Raw genomic sequence first — 18907 nt, 5'->3', positions numbered from 1 at the left:
ATTATCATGGTTAAAAAGGAAAGTTTTTCTTAAAAATAAAATCTCCTTTCAATCTACAAATAAGGAAAGATTTCAAATCTTTTCTTAATCTTTTGTAGAAAGCTTTTAAAAGGAAAGATTTAATTTTTAAACTCTCTTTTAAAACTATGATATCCACATAAGAAATAATTTTAATAAAAAATCCTTTTTAATATGATGTGGCCGGCCACCTAAGCTTGGGCTCCAAGCTATTGGCCGGCCACCTTAAGGCCAACCTTTAGGCTTGGCCAGCCCTAAGCTTGAGCTTCAAGCTTAGCTTGGCCGGCCCCTATTGGTTGGGTAAGAAGGTGGGTATGTGGTGGGTATAAATCTCTATATACAAGAGGCTACGATAGGGACCGAGAGGAGGAATTGGTTTTGGTCTCCCGATAAAATTAAGCATCCCGTGCTCGCCCCGAACACACAACTTAATTTTATCAATAATAATTCATTCCACTAGAGAACTATTATTGAACTACCGCACCAATCCCAAATTACATTTTGGGCTCCTTCTTATCATGAGTGTATTAGTCTCCCTGTGTTTAAGATATCGAATGTCCACTAATTAAGTGAGTTACTGACAACTCATTTAATTAATATCTTAGTCCAAGAGTAGTACCACTCAACCTTATCATCATGTCGGACTAGGTCCACCTGCGGGTTTAACATGACAATCCTTATGAGCTCCTCTTGAGGACATTATCAACCTAGTATCTCTAGGACACAGTTTCCTTCTATAATCAACAACACACACTATAAGTGATACCATTTCCCAACTTATCGGGCTTATTGATTCATCGAACTAAATCTCACCCATTGATAAATTAAAGAAATAAATATCAAATATATGTTCTTGTTATTATATTAGGATTAAGAGCACACACTTCCATAATAACCGAGGTCTTTGTTTCTTTATAAAATCAGTACAAAAGAAACGACCTCAAATGGTCCTACTCAATACACTCTAAGTGTACTAGTGTAATTATACAGTCAAGATAAACTGATACCTAATTACACTACGACCTTCTAATGGTTTGTTCCTTTCCATTTTGGTCGTGAGCTACTGTTTATAATTTATAAGGTACTGATAACATGATCCTCTGTGTGTGACACAACACACCATGTTATCTACAATATAAATTAATTGAACAACTACATTTATCATAAATGTAGACATTTGACCAATGTGATTCTTATTACTAGATAAATCTTTATACCAAAAGCTAGGCTTTTAGTATACACCCTAACAGGATGTACCTTCGTGAAGCTCCAAGAATTTTTCCTAGAGGTCTTTCGCGGAGTCGTAACTTCCGATCCGACTTACCTCTTGTGGTGGCAGCATGCTAAGCAGATGGAACTCTGCTTTTCCGTTGGCGACGAAATCGGCTTGCTCCTTTTTCGTTTAGGTGTATTCTTCCTTATCTTTTGGAACTGCATAGCCATATTTCATGATTAAACAAATATCAAATTTTGTTTTGAAAAATACCTCCATCCGGCGTTTCCACGTCGCGAAGTCTCCGTCGAACTTCGGGGGATGAATGATTGTTCCGACCATCGTCTTGATCTTCGTGCTTCAGTCGGCGGTTAGTCCTTCTGAGGCAGTCTGGCTCTGATACCAATTATTGGTGCAGCGGAGGCCGGCAAGAGGGGGTGAATTGCCTGAAAAAAAAAACTATACCCTCCTTGTGCTTTCAACTCAAAATTGCAATAGCAATAATAAAATAACTGATATAAAGAAACAGAAATAAAACAGAGACTCAGCAGTCAACCTGATTACAACCAAGAAGGTTGTTAATCTAGGGCGATGAAAAGCTCACTAGAAAAAGTCTCCTTTACTGAAGGCGAAGAAGCCTTTTACACTCTAACAGCTCAGAACTATTGCTAGAAATGAATACAAAGTTGATTGAACAATTGATGAATAATTCCTAGGTCCAGGGGTCCTTTTATAGCCCCTGGAAATTCTATCTCGGATGTCCAAGGCGCATCCAACGGAGGTCCAAGGCGCCTCCATCGAGTAGGTGGATAAAACTTTATCCGAAACGCAAATGATTACATTTGACCTGTTGAAGGCGCCTTCATCAAGTCATGAAGGCGCCTTCATGAAGTCATGAAGGCGCCTGCATGTTGAGGGTGCCTTCATGCTTCATGAAGGCGCCTTCAAGTTGGTTTTATAGCTTTTGCTTCTTTTCCTGTTCCTTTGCTTTGGCTTCCGACGCTCCGATAGCTTGGGTGATTCAGCCAACTGAAATAGGGCTCACCCGAACCCAATTTTCAGCCTTCTCCTCGAGCAACTTTCTTCCTCGGCTTAACGTCCCTTTAACGCCGCGCACGTTCTTCTCGCCCACCGGTATACTCTTTCGCAGCTCTCTCGTCCTTTGGACGCACCGAGAACGTCGACTTCCTTCCCGTGCCATCCTTCTCGCTAGCTGCGTCTTCCGCTCGACTTCCTGCGCTACTAAGCTCCTGCACACTCAGACACAGGGATCAAACACAAAGCATGACCTAACCAACTTGGTTGATCACATCAAAACAACCACAGGGTCTAACACAATTATTGATTAAAATTTCATAATTAATAGTTATGGTTTAATTTATCATGAATTGTTATTAATTAAGGATTAATTTAATTAGTTTCTTAGAAATTAATTAGGTAAAGATTTAAGAATTAATTTTATTTAATTTTTTTTAATGTTAAAGTACTTAATTTATTGATTAAAGTTAAGATTTCAAGTTGAAATTCATTAAGATTTAATTAAGTATATTAAGTTAAATTGTAAAGTTAATGATTAATAAAATTAAGTTAAACTTATTAATTATTGATTTAATATTGGTTAAGGTTAAAGTATTTTATTTATTGATTAAAGTTATTAAAGATTAATTATGTCTATTAGGGTAAATTACTTAAAGATTAGGGTTAATCAATCAATTAATTTAGTTTTAATTTAAAGTTGATTTAGTTTGCTTTTTAAATTATACTTGAGTTAATTTAAGTTTAAGTTTAGTTTAGATTAAGTTTATTTTAATTTTTGTTTAAATTAAGTTTAGTTTTATTAAATAAATTTGAGATTTAAAGTTGTAATTTAAATTTAATTAGGTTTTCATAATTAGGTTTAATATTTGAATTAAAGTTTTAAAATAATTTTAATTAACTTTTAAAATAATTTTAATTAAATTTTAAAATAATTTTAATTAAGGTTTGAAATAATTTTAATTAAGTTTTAAATTAATTGAAAAAGTATTTAGGAAAAAATTATTGAACCCATGTTAAATTCAAATTTAGTTTTGGGTGAATCAAGTAAGCTTCCTAAGGATAAGTTTTTAGTTCAACGGTGAGACATATGACCTTCTTGTGTATCAACGATGGACTACTTATTGAATACTTTCCGAAATAGTCCTGCTCAAAAAACTTAATACTAAGTTTTGATCTAACTGTCACGCCCTCAAAGGAGTTCCTATAAAAAAATTTCGGCAGCATCTCCTCTTTACCGATGACAATCTGAGGCATACATACATACAAAATATATCAGTCACATACGGCTGAAATATACACACAACTACACAGTTAACAATGCAGTTCACACAGTTGAAACATAGCATAACCACGCAGTTCACCCTTCGCATCCGCAACCCCAACAACCGTGCCTCCGTCGCCTACGACCGCCTTGCCGCTGCCTACGCCGCCTACCGCGGCCAGCCCATCACGCCGTCGGTTCCTCTCCTGCCGCTCGTCTAGTAACGCCGCAACGAGGTCTCCATGTCTTCTGTGTTAGGTAGCAGGGCGCCCGTGCCGGTGACGGCTGACGTCGCTTGGGGGCTGGCCACAGACCAGGCCTACGGGTTGGTGGCCCTGCGGCTGGTGGTGCTCGGCCGGGCCCGGTTCAAGTCCGGCCCCTTCCGCAGCGGCTGGCACAACCTGCGCGTTCGCTGCGACGTGCTCGTTGGACTCAATGCCGGCCCGGTACCTCCATTCGGCGCTTCGGAGTGCGATGTCGACTCCTGAGATCACGTGCGTCACTCAAAATTCACAGTCAATTAAGTTACTCTATCTACACTGTTGTGATCACTCCAATTACGTGTTGTTGACGTCGAGTTTAAGAATAAAATAATGTAAATATATACAGATGGTAAAGGGTGATTTGTTCGTCCCAGCACCGGCTAATTTATCTTAGACTAATACAAAAAAAAATATATAAATTAGAATACTGACTACTAACCATTAATAAAGGGTTAAAACATGAGAAGAATATGTTCTCTAAAATTTCATATGATAATATCTTCTTAACCACCGTATTGTCCCGGAGTACAATGTAAATATATACATACAATTACTTTAATTTAATTAGAACACTATAACAATTTCAGCAAATATAACAGATGTCAATCGTGCTTGTAAGTTGTTTTATGTTGATAAATTCTCGAATTAACACGATGAATAAGAGTGCCCACACATGTGGCTCTCTCTTTGCGGTTTGAACCGGAAGAGGTCGGTCATTGCGGTTCTTCAAACCAGATTGTGTACTGGAGCTGGTTGACCAAACGTAGACCTCGCTTATTTATTTATTTTGGTATGGAAAATGTGTGGTGACGATCCCTACGAATATTTCCGCATAAAGAAACAATTTCGACCCTATAGTCAACTACATCGCAATGGCAGACAACCTCCGTTCCTTGGAGAGGTCCTCTACTCCTCAGTCCTCTCCCATAGTTTCGATAGTTCGACGCCTTCACATTCCTCGCTGCTGTTTGCGATCAGACGGATGGCATCCCCAAATATTTTCGTTTCATCACCAACTCTGCGAAGGTCTTCATTCTCTCAGTTTGATCGTGCCGTCTTTTCTGATTCTTTGCCTAAGAAGGACCCTTGTTGTTTCTTGAGATCGAGAAGGGGCTGCTCTATCAGAAAAGGTACGCAGTGAGAATCCATCTCTTTGCATCGCCATGATCATATTCCTTGTGTATTCTATGCGTTGGTAGATTTTGATGCCTTTGACGCGACTCCCGAATAGGGTTAGGGTTGCCAGAAACAAGCCTACTTGAAAACGAATTGCATTTTAGTTCTTATTAGTAGAAATTTCTCAATTTTACGGTGCATTTCTTTTAGTTGCACTGCATTTGTTCTTTTATATTGCCTCTTCGGGTGTCACACGAATATGGAGGCTATACATAGGAGGCCAACTATCAGAGCCATATGACAACTATCTATGTTTCTAAACATAAAAAATTGAAGTTTGCATTTTCATTTTATCACTTAAATCCTGATCTGAGAATTGAATTCATAAGAAATTCTTTTCTGGTATGGAATTATATATATATATATATATATATATATATATATATATATATTGTCAGGATTGCTTACAAGAAAACTAAAAAAGCCAATTGGTTTTCCCAAAGCAGTGTAAGGGCCCTATCATAGTTGTGAATTCAATAATCAATATTTGAGGATATCAATTCTGTGGGAGAAAGAAGACATTTGAAGATATGGTTTAACTGGACAAGGTAAAGTAAACCAAAATGGAAACAAGAGATTCAAGATGCATACGTTTCAATCTTCATTTATACAATTATAGGTTGTTCTTCACTTCTTTGGTATCAAAATTTAAAATGCATATCATCTTAATTGAGTTATCCAACTGTGGAAGTTTTAGATGGAGCCATTAGATTTCAGGACTTTAGGTCACTTTAACCCTGAAATATAAGTAGCATAACCAAATGGTAATATGTATTATTTAAAGAGCTGCAAATATTTTTGTTCACAATTCTATTGACAACCTGCTATTGACACTTTGAACTTCGGGCTGGCGGGGCGTAAATCCTTGCAACTCGCATTTCAACACCCCAACCCCCACTTGCCACAAAGTTACCGTGATTTACCTCCTTCGTGTTGGTCTTGGAGTGAGTTGGCGTGGTGCTGGGGGCGAGCGTAATCGTCTTTTGCCACATTAGGTTCTTCAACACTATTATTAGGGTTCAATTAGTAAAATAAGTGACTAGTTGATTTAGAACTTGGTTTGAGGTAGAAGTACTGCAAAGAAAGACATCATAATAAAAAGAAAGATGGTAAAACATAGAAATTTCCTAAACCTAGCTAGACTACTTAATATGTTTATAAGTTTTGGTGAATTTGGAGAAATGTCTTGATGCTTATGTTTCTCTTAAGGCAAGAAGGTTGGTTTAGACTTGTGATTTCATCAAGTGAAAAGCACTTCGGGAACTTTTGTGTAATGATATTGTAGTCTATATTTTATTATCCAACAATTATCTTTGTATTTTTAAAATAATTTTGGATAGCGTGTACACTCTTTACAAAAATCTTCTTTGCATATAGAGAATATTTTTCAGTTTGTGGGATATGAAAGCTTAATGAGGATATCTCCTTTTAGGATTTCTTTATGATGATCACATATTAGTGAATTTTAGTTATTTAGATATGAGACACAACTTCACTCATCATCTTAAATCGGTAAAGAATATGTTTGAGAAATATTCTAACCTTGTGCTTGTTGATGTAGTTATATTTATAAAATGGGAAAACAGAGATATTACACTTAAGCATTGAGCTATTTTGATGTCATGACTTATTAAGCAAAACAACATAGTTATTGCAAGTAAGACAATTAAACGCCCGCAATGCTCACCAGCAAGTGTTTTGCACTGCACGCTCATCACAAATCATCATGATCTAATGTAAATCTTTGTCAAAAGATCAAACCTAATAGCACCGACACCTTGTACTTCAACAGAATACAGATGCTCCTTATAGTCCTGGACTTTTACTAAATTGTTCCTCAACACTTACATCAGGCTTAATTTGTTTGTATCGAACAGAGATGTGCTTCCTTAGCATAATATTACACGCTCCTAAGTCCTAATAAAGACATGGTAAATTGTATGCCACACATCCACTTGTTCCAAAATTTCAAACAGCCCACTGAAACATGGTGTCCACTTATGCTTTTTGCCAAAACACAGCCCCTTTTATTGAAGATGCCCTTAAAAAAATACATGATTGGCTATGGAAAATTCAATATTCCTCTTACCAAGCTGCATTACTCTTCCATCAACTCCGGTGGTATGCTATAGTTGTCTGTTTTCAGAACCAACTCTGAAGTAGCGTTTTGTTTTCAAAACCAACTCTGAGGTGGCGTTTGATTTGTGCTGTAGGAATAGGAATCGGAATGGGTTTGATAGTAGACTGGAATGAGAATGGGTATGATTATTTCAATACAGTGTTTGGTTAGTTTGATATTCTGAAATGGGAAAAAAAGACAGTTCGGTGCACGAAACTCCCGCCATGTGGGGTCCCAGAGAAGGATCCATTGTAGACCACCATCCGTCCATATCCTCCTCTCTCAAAAATGCCCTCTCGTCTCTCAAAAAAATGTCCTCTCCGTCCACATCCGCCTTGACTATTTCAGCGCCGAGAAGCTTCACAAGATGACTATCTTAGCCAAATTGTGACCTTGAAGACCACCATCGACACGACGAATATCTCAACAAATCTGATTGGTTGGAAGTTGAAAGAACTCTACTTTTGGAATGAAATATCAAACCTGAGGAGAGGGATGAGTTTCATCCATTCCCAAAAATTTGGATTTCATTCCCATTCCCATTAACCAAACACAACAAAAGGAAATCATTCCAATTTCCGATTCCCATACCCCTAAACCAAACACGAATCTCATTGACTGAGACAAGCCAAATAACTGTCTTTCACTAGCCTCTCTGCTAATTTGTAAATGAGTTAATTTTTTATGAACTGTCTGTTTTCAGGTTTGTGAGATTTGTTTTCAGGAACAAGAATTTGTGAGTCTAAACCAAATAGTTTAGTCCTATAGATAATACCACATTGCCACCCATTTTTATTACCTGTTAACTGAGTGATGTGGTTAGATGACTTGGGTCCTATAGGTTCTCTCATTATTCCGTCTTCCATAAAGCATTAATAATAGGCAAGTTAAGAATTATTTCTCTTTCCACTCCCTTGGCTAAAGTTTAATCAGTTAGTGCCTGCGGCCACTTCATATCCAAAGGCCTTAATATAAATATTTTCCACTTGTCTTGTGTTGCTAAGTCCAATCCATGCAGATGCATACAATGCAATGTATGCATCACAAAAAAGCAGTCGATGTGACAAACTATGCAGCTAGAGGACTGAACCCATGGCAAACTATTGATTTGGTAGGCTAAAGAATATTTCTAATCTTGATTGCTGGGTATATTAGTTGATTGATAAAATTAGGATGATAAGGTCTTGAGCTTATGCATTTCTATAACCTTCTGTGCTGTTTTGGTTCCAAGGAGATTGGTGCTTAGCCTAAGCAGTCCGTGCCAATTGGCCCATGTGAACATGTTTATGGGCCCAAGAATTGGCATTCCTATCACTCGGGAGTACGCTTGGCACAAGACGTGTACTTGCTTAACTTTTTTGTATTCTAGCATTCGCGTCAATTATTAGGAACATTTTGCTAATGGGACATTGGGAACTTGGGGGTTTGTGACTGTTAAAAGGACAAAAAGCACTATTTCCTATGGCATACCAAGACAAATGTAGTGGATTTTATAAGACCATGGAAGCACTCAAACAACTCATACTTGAATGTGGCTACCCTCTCTATGTGCCAGAATGAAGACAGACAATCTGCACATGAAATATACAGATATGCTACAATTGGAGTTTCGCCACCATCATGCAGCAGTGGTGCATAACTAGGCATGTCCAGCTGAAGATTTTGGCTGTTCTTGGCAGTGATAGCTAAAATAACGCTTCCCGAGGCTGCATTATAGGCGTTGTCAACATTTGGGTTCTATCGTGCATGGCTGACCTTTAAACTTAGATTTATAATCAAAGATTGTGTCTTCCAACTACTTTGTGCTCAAAATCTTGCATAGGCTGAAGCCTTCATGGTTTCTCTCCGTTAACCTACCTCTTACTGATTGTGCATGATTGCCATTGCGTACCCTCATGATTTTGTCTTTGGCCACCGCAGTGTGGTGTTGAACAATTCTTTGTGGTGCTGATAAAAAACTGGGAAGCCAAGATTGTGTACTAAGGACTCCACTCGGACATTTGTTTTTGTTCATTCTCTCTCTCTCTCTCTCTCTCTCTCTCTCTCTCTCTCTAGCTTTTGAATTATAATTCTGGTTACTGGTTCTAATGAAGCAAACCACACACACACACAGAGGAAAAATTATTTGGAATCTGTCGTATCTTCTGCACCTGCCAACTTCATTTAGACCCATTTGAAGAGAGAATGCAAAAGAATTAAGCATTGTCTTCTCTAAATAGGTACTGATATGGGCCCAATTTCATACTGGTCATTAAGAACTCACCATGTTTTATGTCCCCACACTCCAACACATACCATACTCGAATCACGTGTCAAAGACGACCAAATCGAGATCATCCAACTGGTTGGGTGCATGCTAAAGTTCAACCTGCCAGAGGACCCTCCATGTGGGCCTTCAATCATTTGGATTGTAGCCATGTCATCATTCGTCTATTGTTAGTCATTCATTACATCAGTTAATCAGAGGAAATTATGTCGACACATCTCAAGTGTCGGTAATGCAAAACAACACATCTCAGCTGCTTGGATTAACAGTTCAGTGTCGCCTGGCTTATAGCTGCATATCGTACAGAAACACCATCCACTAATATAGGCAGAGTAAATTGAACAAGAAAATCTCCCGGCACCAGAGTGAGTGGGGCTATTATGGACGTCATCAGTTCCCTTCTTGCAACTTTTAGTTGTGTTTCCATCTCAGTGCATGGTTGAGGTTGGCTCCACTAGCTCCGACGGCCAAGAATCTTCCATGGCCCTGATTTTTTTTATATCACTTTCCTGTTTATCATTACAAATCTTTTCAAATTTAATGCTACTTCAAGACGTTTGGTGCTGTGACAGCGAGGGTGATGAGACGTTTGTGAGTTCGGTAACCTCGGAGCAGACCAGATGGAGAGTGTTCCAAACGATGGGACTGGCGGTGCCTGGTATTGTTTATCCGCCTATCTTGTTTGGCCAAGGAGGGCACAACAGAGATTGAAGCGAGGATAAGAACAGGGGCTGGAGGAGGAGACCATGCAGAGGTATGGTTTGTGGGCCGTAAGCCGCCCATTGCACTGCACATACAGACGCGGAACTTCTGTAGGCCGCCGATTCATCCCCTACATATTTTCAACCGATTTAACATCTGCTCCACCTGAGAATAATTTCCTTAGTAATCGTGTGCTTAATTTTCATCAGTGAGATGAAAGTTCAGCAATTGACTTGCGGAACAGATGTCTGATAAGAAAATCAGTTCTTGGTATACCATGATCGAAACACTCTCCTTTTGTTCTTCTGGGAATAATGGATGTGTCGACCAGTGCTAGTACAGATTGTTTAGCATCTAGCTAGTGTTGGTAGTAATTAGATGGAAGAGTTTGGGTAAAGCAATAGATACCCGCGACAAACATTTGTCACGAAATTGGATATATAACTGAGTACTAAAATTAATATAATGTATTTAAATATTACATTATTTAAGTGCTGTAATTTTCAATTTCTTTATTGTATATGAATTGGCGTTGAGTTTTGATGCATACCCCCTTGTACCTGACCTATTTAATCAAATTTGCAGCCGCATATACTATGAAATAGATATGGACAATAGATCGTTGTGATGGTATGATATTTGGTATAACTATTGAATATTTTTTTTAAGGGTATCTTATATGTTGTCACCCCCTTTTTTAACTTTTGTTTTTTTACTCCTTTTTTTTTAACATCATATACATTTTTCATTTGACAATTATATGAATTTAAATCCATCTTCTAGTGAATTATTATTGAAACAAGTAAAGTATTGATGCAAAAACTAATACCAAGTGATGTATGGATCAAATACTCATCAGATCAAGGACAAAATGATTTTTAAAAAATAGCAAACTGACAAGCTGTTTCTCGCCAGTATTTTATTTTACTTTATTTTATTTGATCGGGAGATAATTCCTACGTAGAAAGATTTGCTAAATCCAAATAGAGGTTTTGGAAGAATGAACGAATTTATTATTTGATAAAGAAGTAGTAACTTTCAGCAAGGGCATATTAAATCTGCAGCAACAAATTTATGTTTGCGCACATTCCCGACCCTTGCATGTTATTGACAAGCCATGCCATTGTTGGGATTGCCCTCTTTCGAGAGGCAAACTAAATCATCATAACTTCAGAGCCTCAAATCATCTCTGCTCTACCCTGCCCTGTCCTGTCCTTCCACATTGGGTCTAACCAATAATAATCTACATCAGCCAAACAAATAAACTCAAAAATCCCCTAAGAATTTCCATATACGGGAAATCCGTATCACTTAAAAATTAAGATCATTAAGAAATATCGTACTGCTCTTGTACTTTGCTACGTCTGCTTCCAACTCAGACATTACTGATAAACTTGAAAATGCATTTATGATTGATAAAAACAAAAAAGATTAAAAAAAAAACAAGATGCATTATGATGAGTAAACTAATTAAGACATGTTGTGGTGGTCGATCAGATGTGGCGGTAGCGTGAGGATCTAGTGATTATTGGAAGGCGGATGATGAGAGATGGTCTCTGTGTTTCCACTATATAAGGAGCGGATAAGGGAGTAGTAAAAAGCCACATCATAATCACATTGAACTCTTCTCGTTACCACTCGCTCTTTTTTACTACCTATTTCTCCGCACTCATCATTTGACGCTTGAATATTTCTTCTCCACTTGTTCTCTCATCTTTCCTTCGATCTTCGTCGAGAAGAGTGCTTCGTTTGTAGCGCACTTTTTATATAAATCATGGTTTTGTGCACCTTTCAACCGCCCAAGGCGGAGGCGGAGGCGCCGGTGTTCGACGCCGCCGTGCTCAGCCTCCGGGCCGACATTCCCTCGCAGTTCGTGTGGCCGGAGGAGGAGAAGCCGACGCCGGACTCGCAGGAGGAGCTGGTGGTCCCCCTCATCGACCTCGGCGGTCTTGTCTCCGGCCATGCGGCGGTCGTGGCGCGCTCGGTGGCCGCGGCGTGCGAGCAGCATGGGTTCTTCCAGGTGGTGAACCACGGCATCGACGCCGCGCTGATTGAGGAGGCGCATCGCTGCATGGAGGCCTTCTTTGGGATGCCGCTGCTGGAGAAGCAGAGAGCGCAGAGGCGCCCCGGCGAGAGCTGCGGCTACGCCAGCAGTTTCACCGGTCGCTTCGCCAGCAGGCTCCCCTGGAAGGAGACTCTCTCTTTCCGGTTCTCCCCCAGCGGCGACGACATCGTTCGAAACTATTTCGCCACCATTCTGGGCGAGGAATTCTGCCACTTGGGGTGATTTTAATTTTAATTTTAATTTTAATCAACAAATTTAGTAAAATAAAATAAAATAAAATTCATTTTCCAAACATTGCAAATCCAATTAGCGATTAATAACGACAGCATACACAGGGAGGTGTACCAGAAGTACTGCGAGGCAATGAACGAGCTGTCGTTGAAGATAATGGAGGTGCTGGGGATGAGCCTGGGGGTTGGCCGGCGCTGCTTCCGCGACTTCTTCGAGGGGAACGACTCGATAATGCGGCTGAACTACTATCCGCCGTGCCAGAAGCCGGAGCTCACCCTGGGCACCGGTCCCCACTGCGACCCCACCTCCCTCACCATCCTTCACCAGGACCACGTCCAGGGCCTCCAGGTCTTCGCCGATGGCCACTGGCGCACCATCCGCCCTTCCTCCAACGCCTTCGTCGTCAATATCGGCGACACCTTCATGGTATTAACTGTTTTAACTCCTATGTATATATATCAACAGTCACAGCTCGAATCCCAATTAACTTCGGCCCACTGATCGATTCGACGATCGATAATCAATAACGTAGGCGCTGTCGAACGCACGGTACAAGAGCTGCTTGCATAGGGCTGTGGTCAACAGTAAGGTCCCGCGGAAATCGCTGGCTTTCTTCCTCTGCCCCGGCAACGACCGGTTGGTGCGGCCGCCGGCGGAACTGGTTGACCTGGACCACCCGCAGGCGTACCCGGACTTCACCTGGCCCGCGCTGCTCGAGTTCACGCAGAAGCACTACCGATCCGACATGAAGACCCTCGACGCATTTACCGCTTGGATCAATCTCCGTATCGCCGCCACCGGCGCCACCCCGGAGTGAGATGCATGTCCTCGTCCATCCGATTTTTGCTTCTTAGTACGAAGCTCACAAGCTGCTGAGCTCCCTGTGTCGACGAAAAATAAAGCTGCAAAAGGAAATTAAATGAATAATATTACTACAAAAACAGAGGAACTCGACCAAGGCTTGCAATATTTACTGTACTTGGTAAATCGCCATTTAAATTTGACAATGAAAGAGGAAAAACAAAAAAGAGATTGTTCAGTTTTGCAATCAAACAAAACAAGACAGAGGAGACCAACAAAATGGAATTCGTTGCGACAGGTACACGGTAGATTGGAATGGAGATTAAGGAGGGAGCCAAAAGAGTTAAGAGACTAAGCTGATATAAATGGAGAGAGGTGGAGAATATAATAGATACCATTCATATCCTCTCTAACTGCAGTAGTTTGTCCACTGTTGCTATTCTAAATTTTTTTGGGGTTTTGTCTTGTCGCATCCGTGGCCACAGACAGTGCCACTAAACGATTGGATTTGGATCTTGGGGCAAAACTAGATTCTTCCTTCAAAACTCTTTCTTTGGTGCTATTTCTGCAAACACATCTGGCACACTAAACAGCAACCAGAAAGTGAGAGCAGGGAAAGGGAGGGCTTTCTCCTAATCTTTGTCCTCAAACCTTCTAACAGACTATGGATATGTCTATATGCACCCAATTTCGAACCAGCAAGGCTTCTGCTAGGCACGGACACAACCATGCAAACTGTCACATTCGATTTGGCACTAAAGTCTATAAGAGCAACTGCAATGCCTGTTACTAGGGGTGTTATAACACCCATTGTAGAGGGGTGGTATAACACCCCCTACTTTGAACACGTCGCCTTCAATTGTAATGTGGGCCACCCCACGTGTGTGTTTTTTTTTTAAAATTTTATTTATTAAAAAATTAAAATTTTAAAATTAATAAAAACAAGAAAATTTATATTTTTATAAGCAAGATTATTATTAAAAATAATAATAATAATTTAAGTATTTTAAAATATATTTAAAATATATTTATTTAATATGATATAATTTTAAAATAATTGAGTAGATTTTAAGACCTATAAATAATGAGAGTTAATATTAAAAAAAATATAGATAAAAAAAGATATTGTTATAATGAGCATATAACAGTGGACCATCCTCTTTGATAAGATGATGGCTCACTATGATATTTGAGCCTTCATTATCTTATAAATTCATTTGATCTCTTACTATTGCATCATAATCCCGAGACAGGTCAAACACCTTACCTGATCTAGCATAAGAAGCTTAGGATCTTGGTCCAACTTAACCATGGGCATGGGGTAGAGAATCCATGCTTTACCTAGCCAAGTTAGCTGTTGATCCTATTTGAAATTGAGAGAGATGACACGGTGTGTTGGTGCAGAATACATCTGACGATCAAACCTAAGTTTTGATAATGACAAAGGGTTCAAAATTAAGATTATTTGTGATCTAATGTGTTTGAATGAGCTTGCAGGAAAGTCCTAAGTGTACTTAGGCAAAAGTCCTATCTGTGGTTAGGCAGGTGGAAAACCCTAGAGGGCTGTAACCCTAGATCTTACGGGGTGATAACCCTAGGCGGAAAGTCTTAGCGGGTCGAGGGCTTCGGGCAAAAGTCCTAGAGTCGAGGACTCTAGGTGGAAAGTCCTGGTGTCGCGAACCAGGTGAAAGACTGGGCGGGTCGTGGAGCGGACGCCCAACGGAAAGTCCTAGAGCCTCGGGCGCTGAGCAAAAGTCCAGTTGATATGGAGGATCAACTGACAACAAGGAAACTCTCTTGAGTGGAGTAGGTGAGGATGTGTTCTCCGGTGAGGGAACAGTAGACATCGGTTCGACCTAGGGTTTTCGGTTGGGAATCCGAAGTAGAACCAGACAGTCCGATGATTGCCAAATTCGTTATCCTTTATGTCTATATTTTCCTAACTTTGTTTTGCAGGGTATGTTGGACTACTGTATTTTGCAGGAAGTGAATTAGACGTGTTTACCTCGGATAACCTAGAGAAGCAACCTCGCAGCAAGGCGTGAGCGCGCCCTCATGGAGCTTGAGGGTGCCCTGGACACTGGCGTGAGGGCGCCTTGGACCTGGCGCGAGGGCGCCCTCAGGCGGATAGGCTGTGACCGAGTCGAAGCTCATCCACGTTGCGGATTTGGCGTGGATGAGGGCACCCTCCATGCTGTTGAGGGCGCCCTTAACGGGCTAAGGCAGGTTCGAGCAGCAGCAAAGTATAACAACGAAATTGCAATCTGTCTTCTCCGTGCTGCTCAAAAGATGATCCAGAAAAGCTATAACAAGACCCCGATGACCAGGAGCTTCAAACTTATTATTTTTTATTGTCAGTATAGATTTTACTACTGCTCTATTATTGTTCTTAATTGTAACGAATTTTCTGTGCTAATAGTGATTGCCCAAAGTAACGCTCAACGAGCGTGGACCTTGGAGTAGGAGTCGCCTCAGGCTCCGAACCAAGTAAATCTTGGTGTTCGTGTGTTTGTTTTATTATTCTGCTGCATTTTACTCTAAGTCTTCCGAAACAAAAGTGAAAGCCACGAGAGCTATTCACCCCCCTCTAGTGCTTTCAATCCAACAATTGGTATCAGAGCGGGGTCACTTTGATTTGGTACAACCACCAATCAATCATTTTTTGTGGTAACTTTTAGTTTTTCGGAGTCGATAGGAATCAGTAAGATTGCCGCTTTCCGATCTAGTTTTTTCGTAATCAAATTTGTCCTCGAAGTTGGTGCAACACCACTTGAGTTCGTATTTTAATTCTTAATCTCGCACTACAATCCAAGACTGAGTATTGGAACAAGTTTTTTGTTTTTGTGTGTGTGCGAGTTATTTTGATCAATAACCCATCAAGAAGGCTACAACACAACCCGTCCTCCGCTCTTCACTGGTGAGGACTTCGGCTACTGGAAGGGCCGAATGAAGTCATACCTCCAAACCCAGTTCGAGGTGTGGATGATCATCAAGACTGGGATCACACTTCCACTTGACGGCTCGAGAAAATCGATACCTTGCGAAAATTGGGACACTAGCATAATTAAGAAAGTCGAGGCCAACGCCAAAGCAACCTGCACCCTCCAATGTGGACTAACAAAGGAGGAGCTGAACCGAGTCGACCCATTCTTAAATGCGAAAGAGTTGTGGGAAAAACTGATCAAGCTGCACAAGGGGACGTCTGACATAAAGGTAAGTAAGCGTGATATACTCTTTAATAAATTATATAACATCAAAATGCAGGAAGGAGAGATAGTGAGCCAACTTCACACACGAATTCAAGACCTACTGAATGGAATCCACGCGATCGGACAGAAAGTGGAGAACCGCTACGTTATGAGGTACGCACTTAATGCCTTTTCGAGGAACACTTTGTGGGCATCCATGGTTGATGCTTACAAAGTGTCCAAGGATCTCCCTCAAATTAAGTTAGACAAACTTTTTTCTGAATTTGAATTGCACGAACAGACTAATGCACGCCCGACCGAGAAAGGTGTTGCATTGTTTCCAGGTACAAGCAAGACAAAGGAGGCAAGAAAGAAGCTTCAGATCAAACCCGAGTCCAAAGAAGAATCAAACTCAGATGACGACGGCGACGATGACGACGACGACGACGAGATAGCAACCAAACTAATCAACCTAGTACACAAGCTCTACAAAAAGAAGGGGTTCACAAAGAAAGATATCAAAAAGGTGGTTCAATCCAAAAAGGCTCGACCAAGTCCAAAGGTGAAATTTGAAGTAACCTGCTACGGGTGCAATCAAAAGGGACACGTCAAGGCCAATTGTCCGAACCTAAAAGAAGTAGAGAAAGAAGAAAGCACTACAAGCCACATGGGACGAGCCCTCGTCAGAAGATTCCGATGAAGAGCTCGAACAGACGAGCTTTCTTGCACTGACGGCTCAAGAACACATCAACGAATCGGAGATCGAGAGCGAATCGGAAGCTAAGTTCGAGCGAAGCTACGGATCCGTATCCGTTTCCGAAGGGCTTAAACCCGCTGTAAGTACGTGTCAAATAGATAAACTTTACAATTTAGTTAATTATTTATTGCATAAGTTAGCTAAATCTAATGTCCGGGTCAAGTCACTTCAAAAGGAGGTAACATTTCTTAAAGAAGTGACTAACCCTAGCTCCTTGACTGATCTCGTTCAGACTAGAACCTCAACTCAAGTCCAAAAGCTTAAGGAAGAGAATTCTAGCATGAAAGATCAGGTCAAGGAACTAAAGGACACGTTGAAATGGTTTACTCTAGGTTCTAAGAATCTTGATCTAATTCCTGGAAAATAGCGAGCCGTTTACAACAGATCCAGACTTGGATTTAAAACTAAGCGCAAATACAAGTCTTATTTATCCCTTGTTAACAGAACAAATAGAAAATTAGTCCAAGTACGGGTTCCCAAGTTTGGTTAATCAAGTTGGACTTGGACAATATTAGGTCCCCAAGGATCAAAGACATTACCTTGATAGACCATATCGAGGCTATGATCCAGGGGGAGCCAATAGGAAGACCTTTTTAGAATTATTTGATGATTGCCTTTACTGCTTTCACTATACATGCTTAGATTAGGCTAGATAATGACCTAGGCGTAATTTACACTTGACTAGTTAGACCTAGGAGTTTCAAAAGAAAAATTGAATATCTAATTTCTTTGAAAGACTTTGTTTAGAAGTGGTGGATGATCCCATATCCAAGAAGGCCTAGTGCCTCACTATAGTCTGGAAGCCAATTTTCGAAATGTGTATTTAATTGACTAATTGAAAATTTTAAGTCTAACCCAAATGTAAATTAATCCTTAGATATAATCTAAATCAAAGATAAAATTAACCATCTCACAAAATCCATAAGATTCCCTGATTGATAACTTAGAAATGAGTGACATGTGTTAGGATCGATGGACGCGGCTAGAGAGGGGGGGTGTGAATAGTCGACCCCAAATCGTTCGTTTCTTTCTACAAATTAGGGTTAGCACAGCGGAAAATAAAACAATAGAAACAAAGACAAGAAGATCAAACCTCAACGCGTCGATGTAACGAGGTTCGGAGATGAAACTCCTACTCCTCGATGTGTCCGTAAGGTGGACGAAGCCTACCAATCCGTCGGTGGATGAGACCCCGGAAACCCGGCTAATAATCACTCCTTCTGGGTGGAGAAACCTCGCCACAATGTCTTGCAACAGCAAGATAAACAGGAGTACAAGAATACAGCAAGAAACTAAGTACAATACAAAAGTGTAATAACCCTAGCTTGCCTTCTTGTCGACTGGATGAATCAGCAACTTCACGGGAATCCAACCACAGCACCAACCGTCCAGTTGAAGTCCCCAGCCGAGGAAGCTCACGCGAAGCTTCAGCGAAGAAGAGCTCAACAAAGCTCAAGCAGAAATACTTCAGCAGTCAGTAGGAAGAAGAGGAAGAAGTTCGAACTCTGTAGTGCCTCTCGATCCTTTTATAACCTCTGATATCCTAAGCCAACCTGCGAACCTGCAAGGAAAAAAGGCCAGAACACAGACGCCCGAAATAGCCTAGCCGTTGAGTCACAACGGCTAGGCCTGGACCGATCAGGCTCCACCCTGATCGGTCCAGAGCCTATCTGATCGGTCATGGGGACCGATCAGCCTAGGGCCTGATCGGTCCCCAGACCGATCAGCTGTTCCTTCCCGAGCCTGTTGCCTCTTCTGATCGGCCTTCTGATCGGTCTCCAGACCGATCAGATAACACACAGAAGCTCA

At 40.7% G+C, this 18907-nt stretch overlaps 1 protein-coding gene, 1 long non-coding RNA gene and 1 pseudogene across 3 annotated transcripts; all 3 read left to right on the top strand.

Moving 5' to 3' along the window:
- The first annotated feature begins 3586 nt into the window (after nt 1–3586).
- On the top strand, nt 3587–4018 carry LOC122050777 (annotated as a pseudogene).
- Nucleotides 4019–4643: 625 nt separating this feature from the next.
- On the top strand, nt 4644–10428 carry LOC122052836. 2 transcript variants are annotated; one of them, XR_006132108.1, is made up of 2 exons: nt 4644–4923; nt 9927–10428. It is a non-coding gene; the product is annotated as an uncharacterized LOC122052836 (long non-coding RNA). The 2 variants fall into 2 exon arrangements; XR_006132109.1 differs by having other exon boundaries at nt 8644–10428.
- A 1221-nt stretch (nt 10429–11649) lies between these two features.
- Nucleotides 11650–13540, top strand: LOC122052835 (gibberellin 20 oxidase 1-D-like). Its single transcript, XM_042614564.1, has 3 exons — nt 11650–12339; nt 12457–12778; nt 12885–13540. Exons 1-3 carry the CDS (start codon nt 11831–11833, stop codon nt 13167–13169), a joined length of 1116 nt encoding a protein of 371 aa, XP_042470498.1. The 5' UTR covers nt 11650–11830; the 3' UTR covers nt 13170–13540.
- Nucleotides 13541–18907: the final 5367 nt, after the last annotated feature.

This window comes from Zingiber officinale, chromosome 3A, assembly GCF_018446385.1.
Source record: "Zingiber officinale cultivar Zhangliang chromosome 3A, Zo_v1.1, whole genome shotgun sequence".
NCBI lineage: Eukaryota > Viridiplantae > Streptophyta > Magnoliopsida > Zingiberales > Zingiberaceae > Zingiber > Zingiber officinale.
Note: the sequence above shows the minus strand (reverse complement) of the source record. Positions and strands in the feature narration are given on the sequence as shown.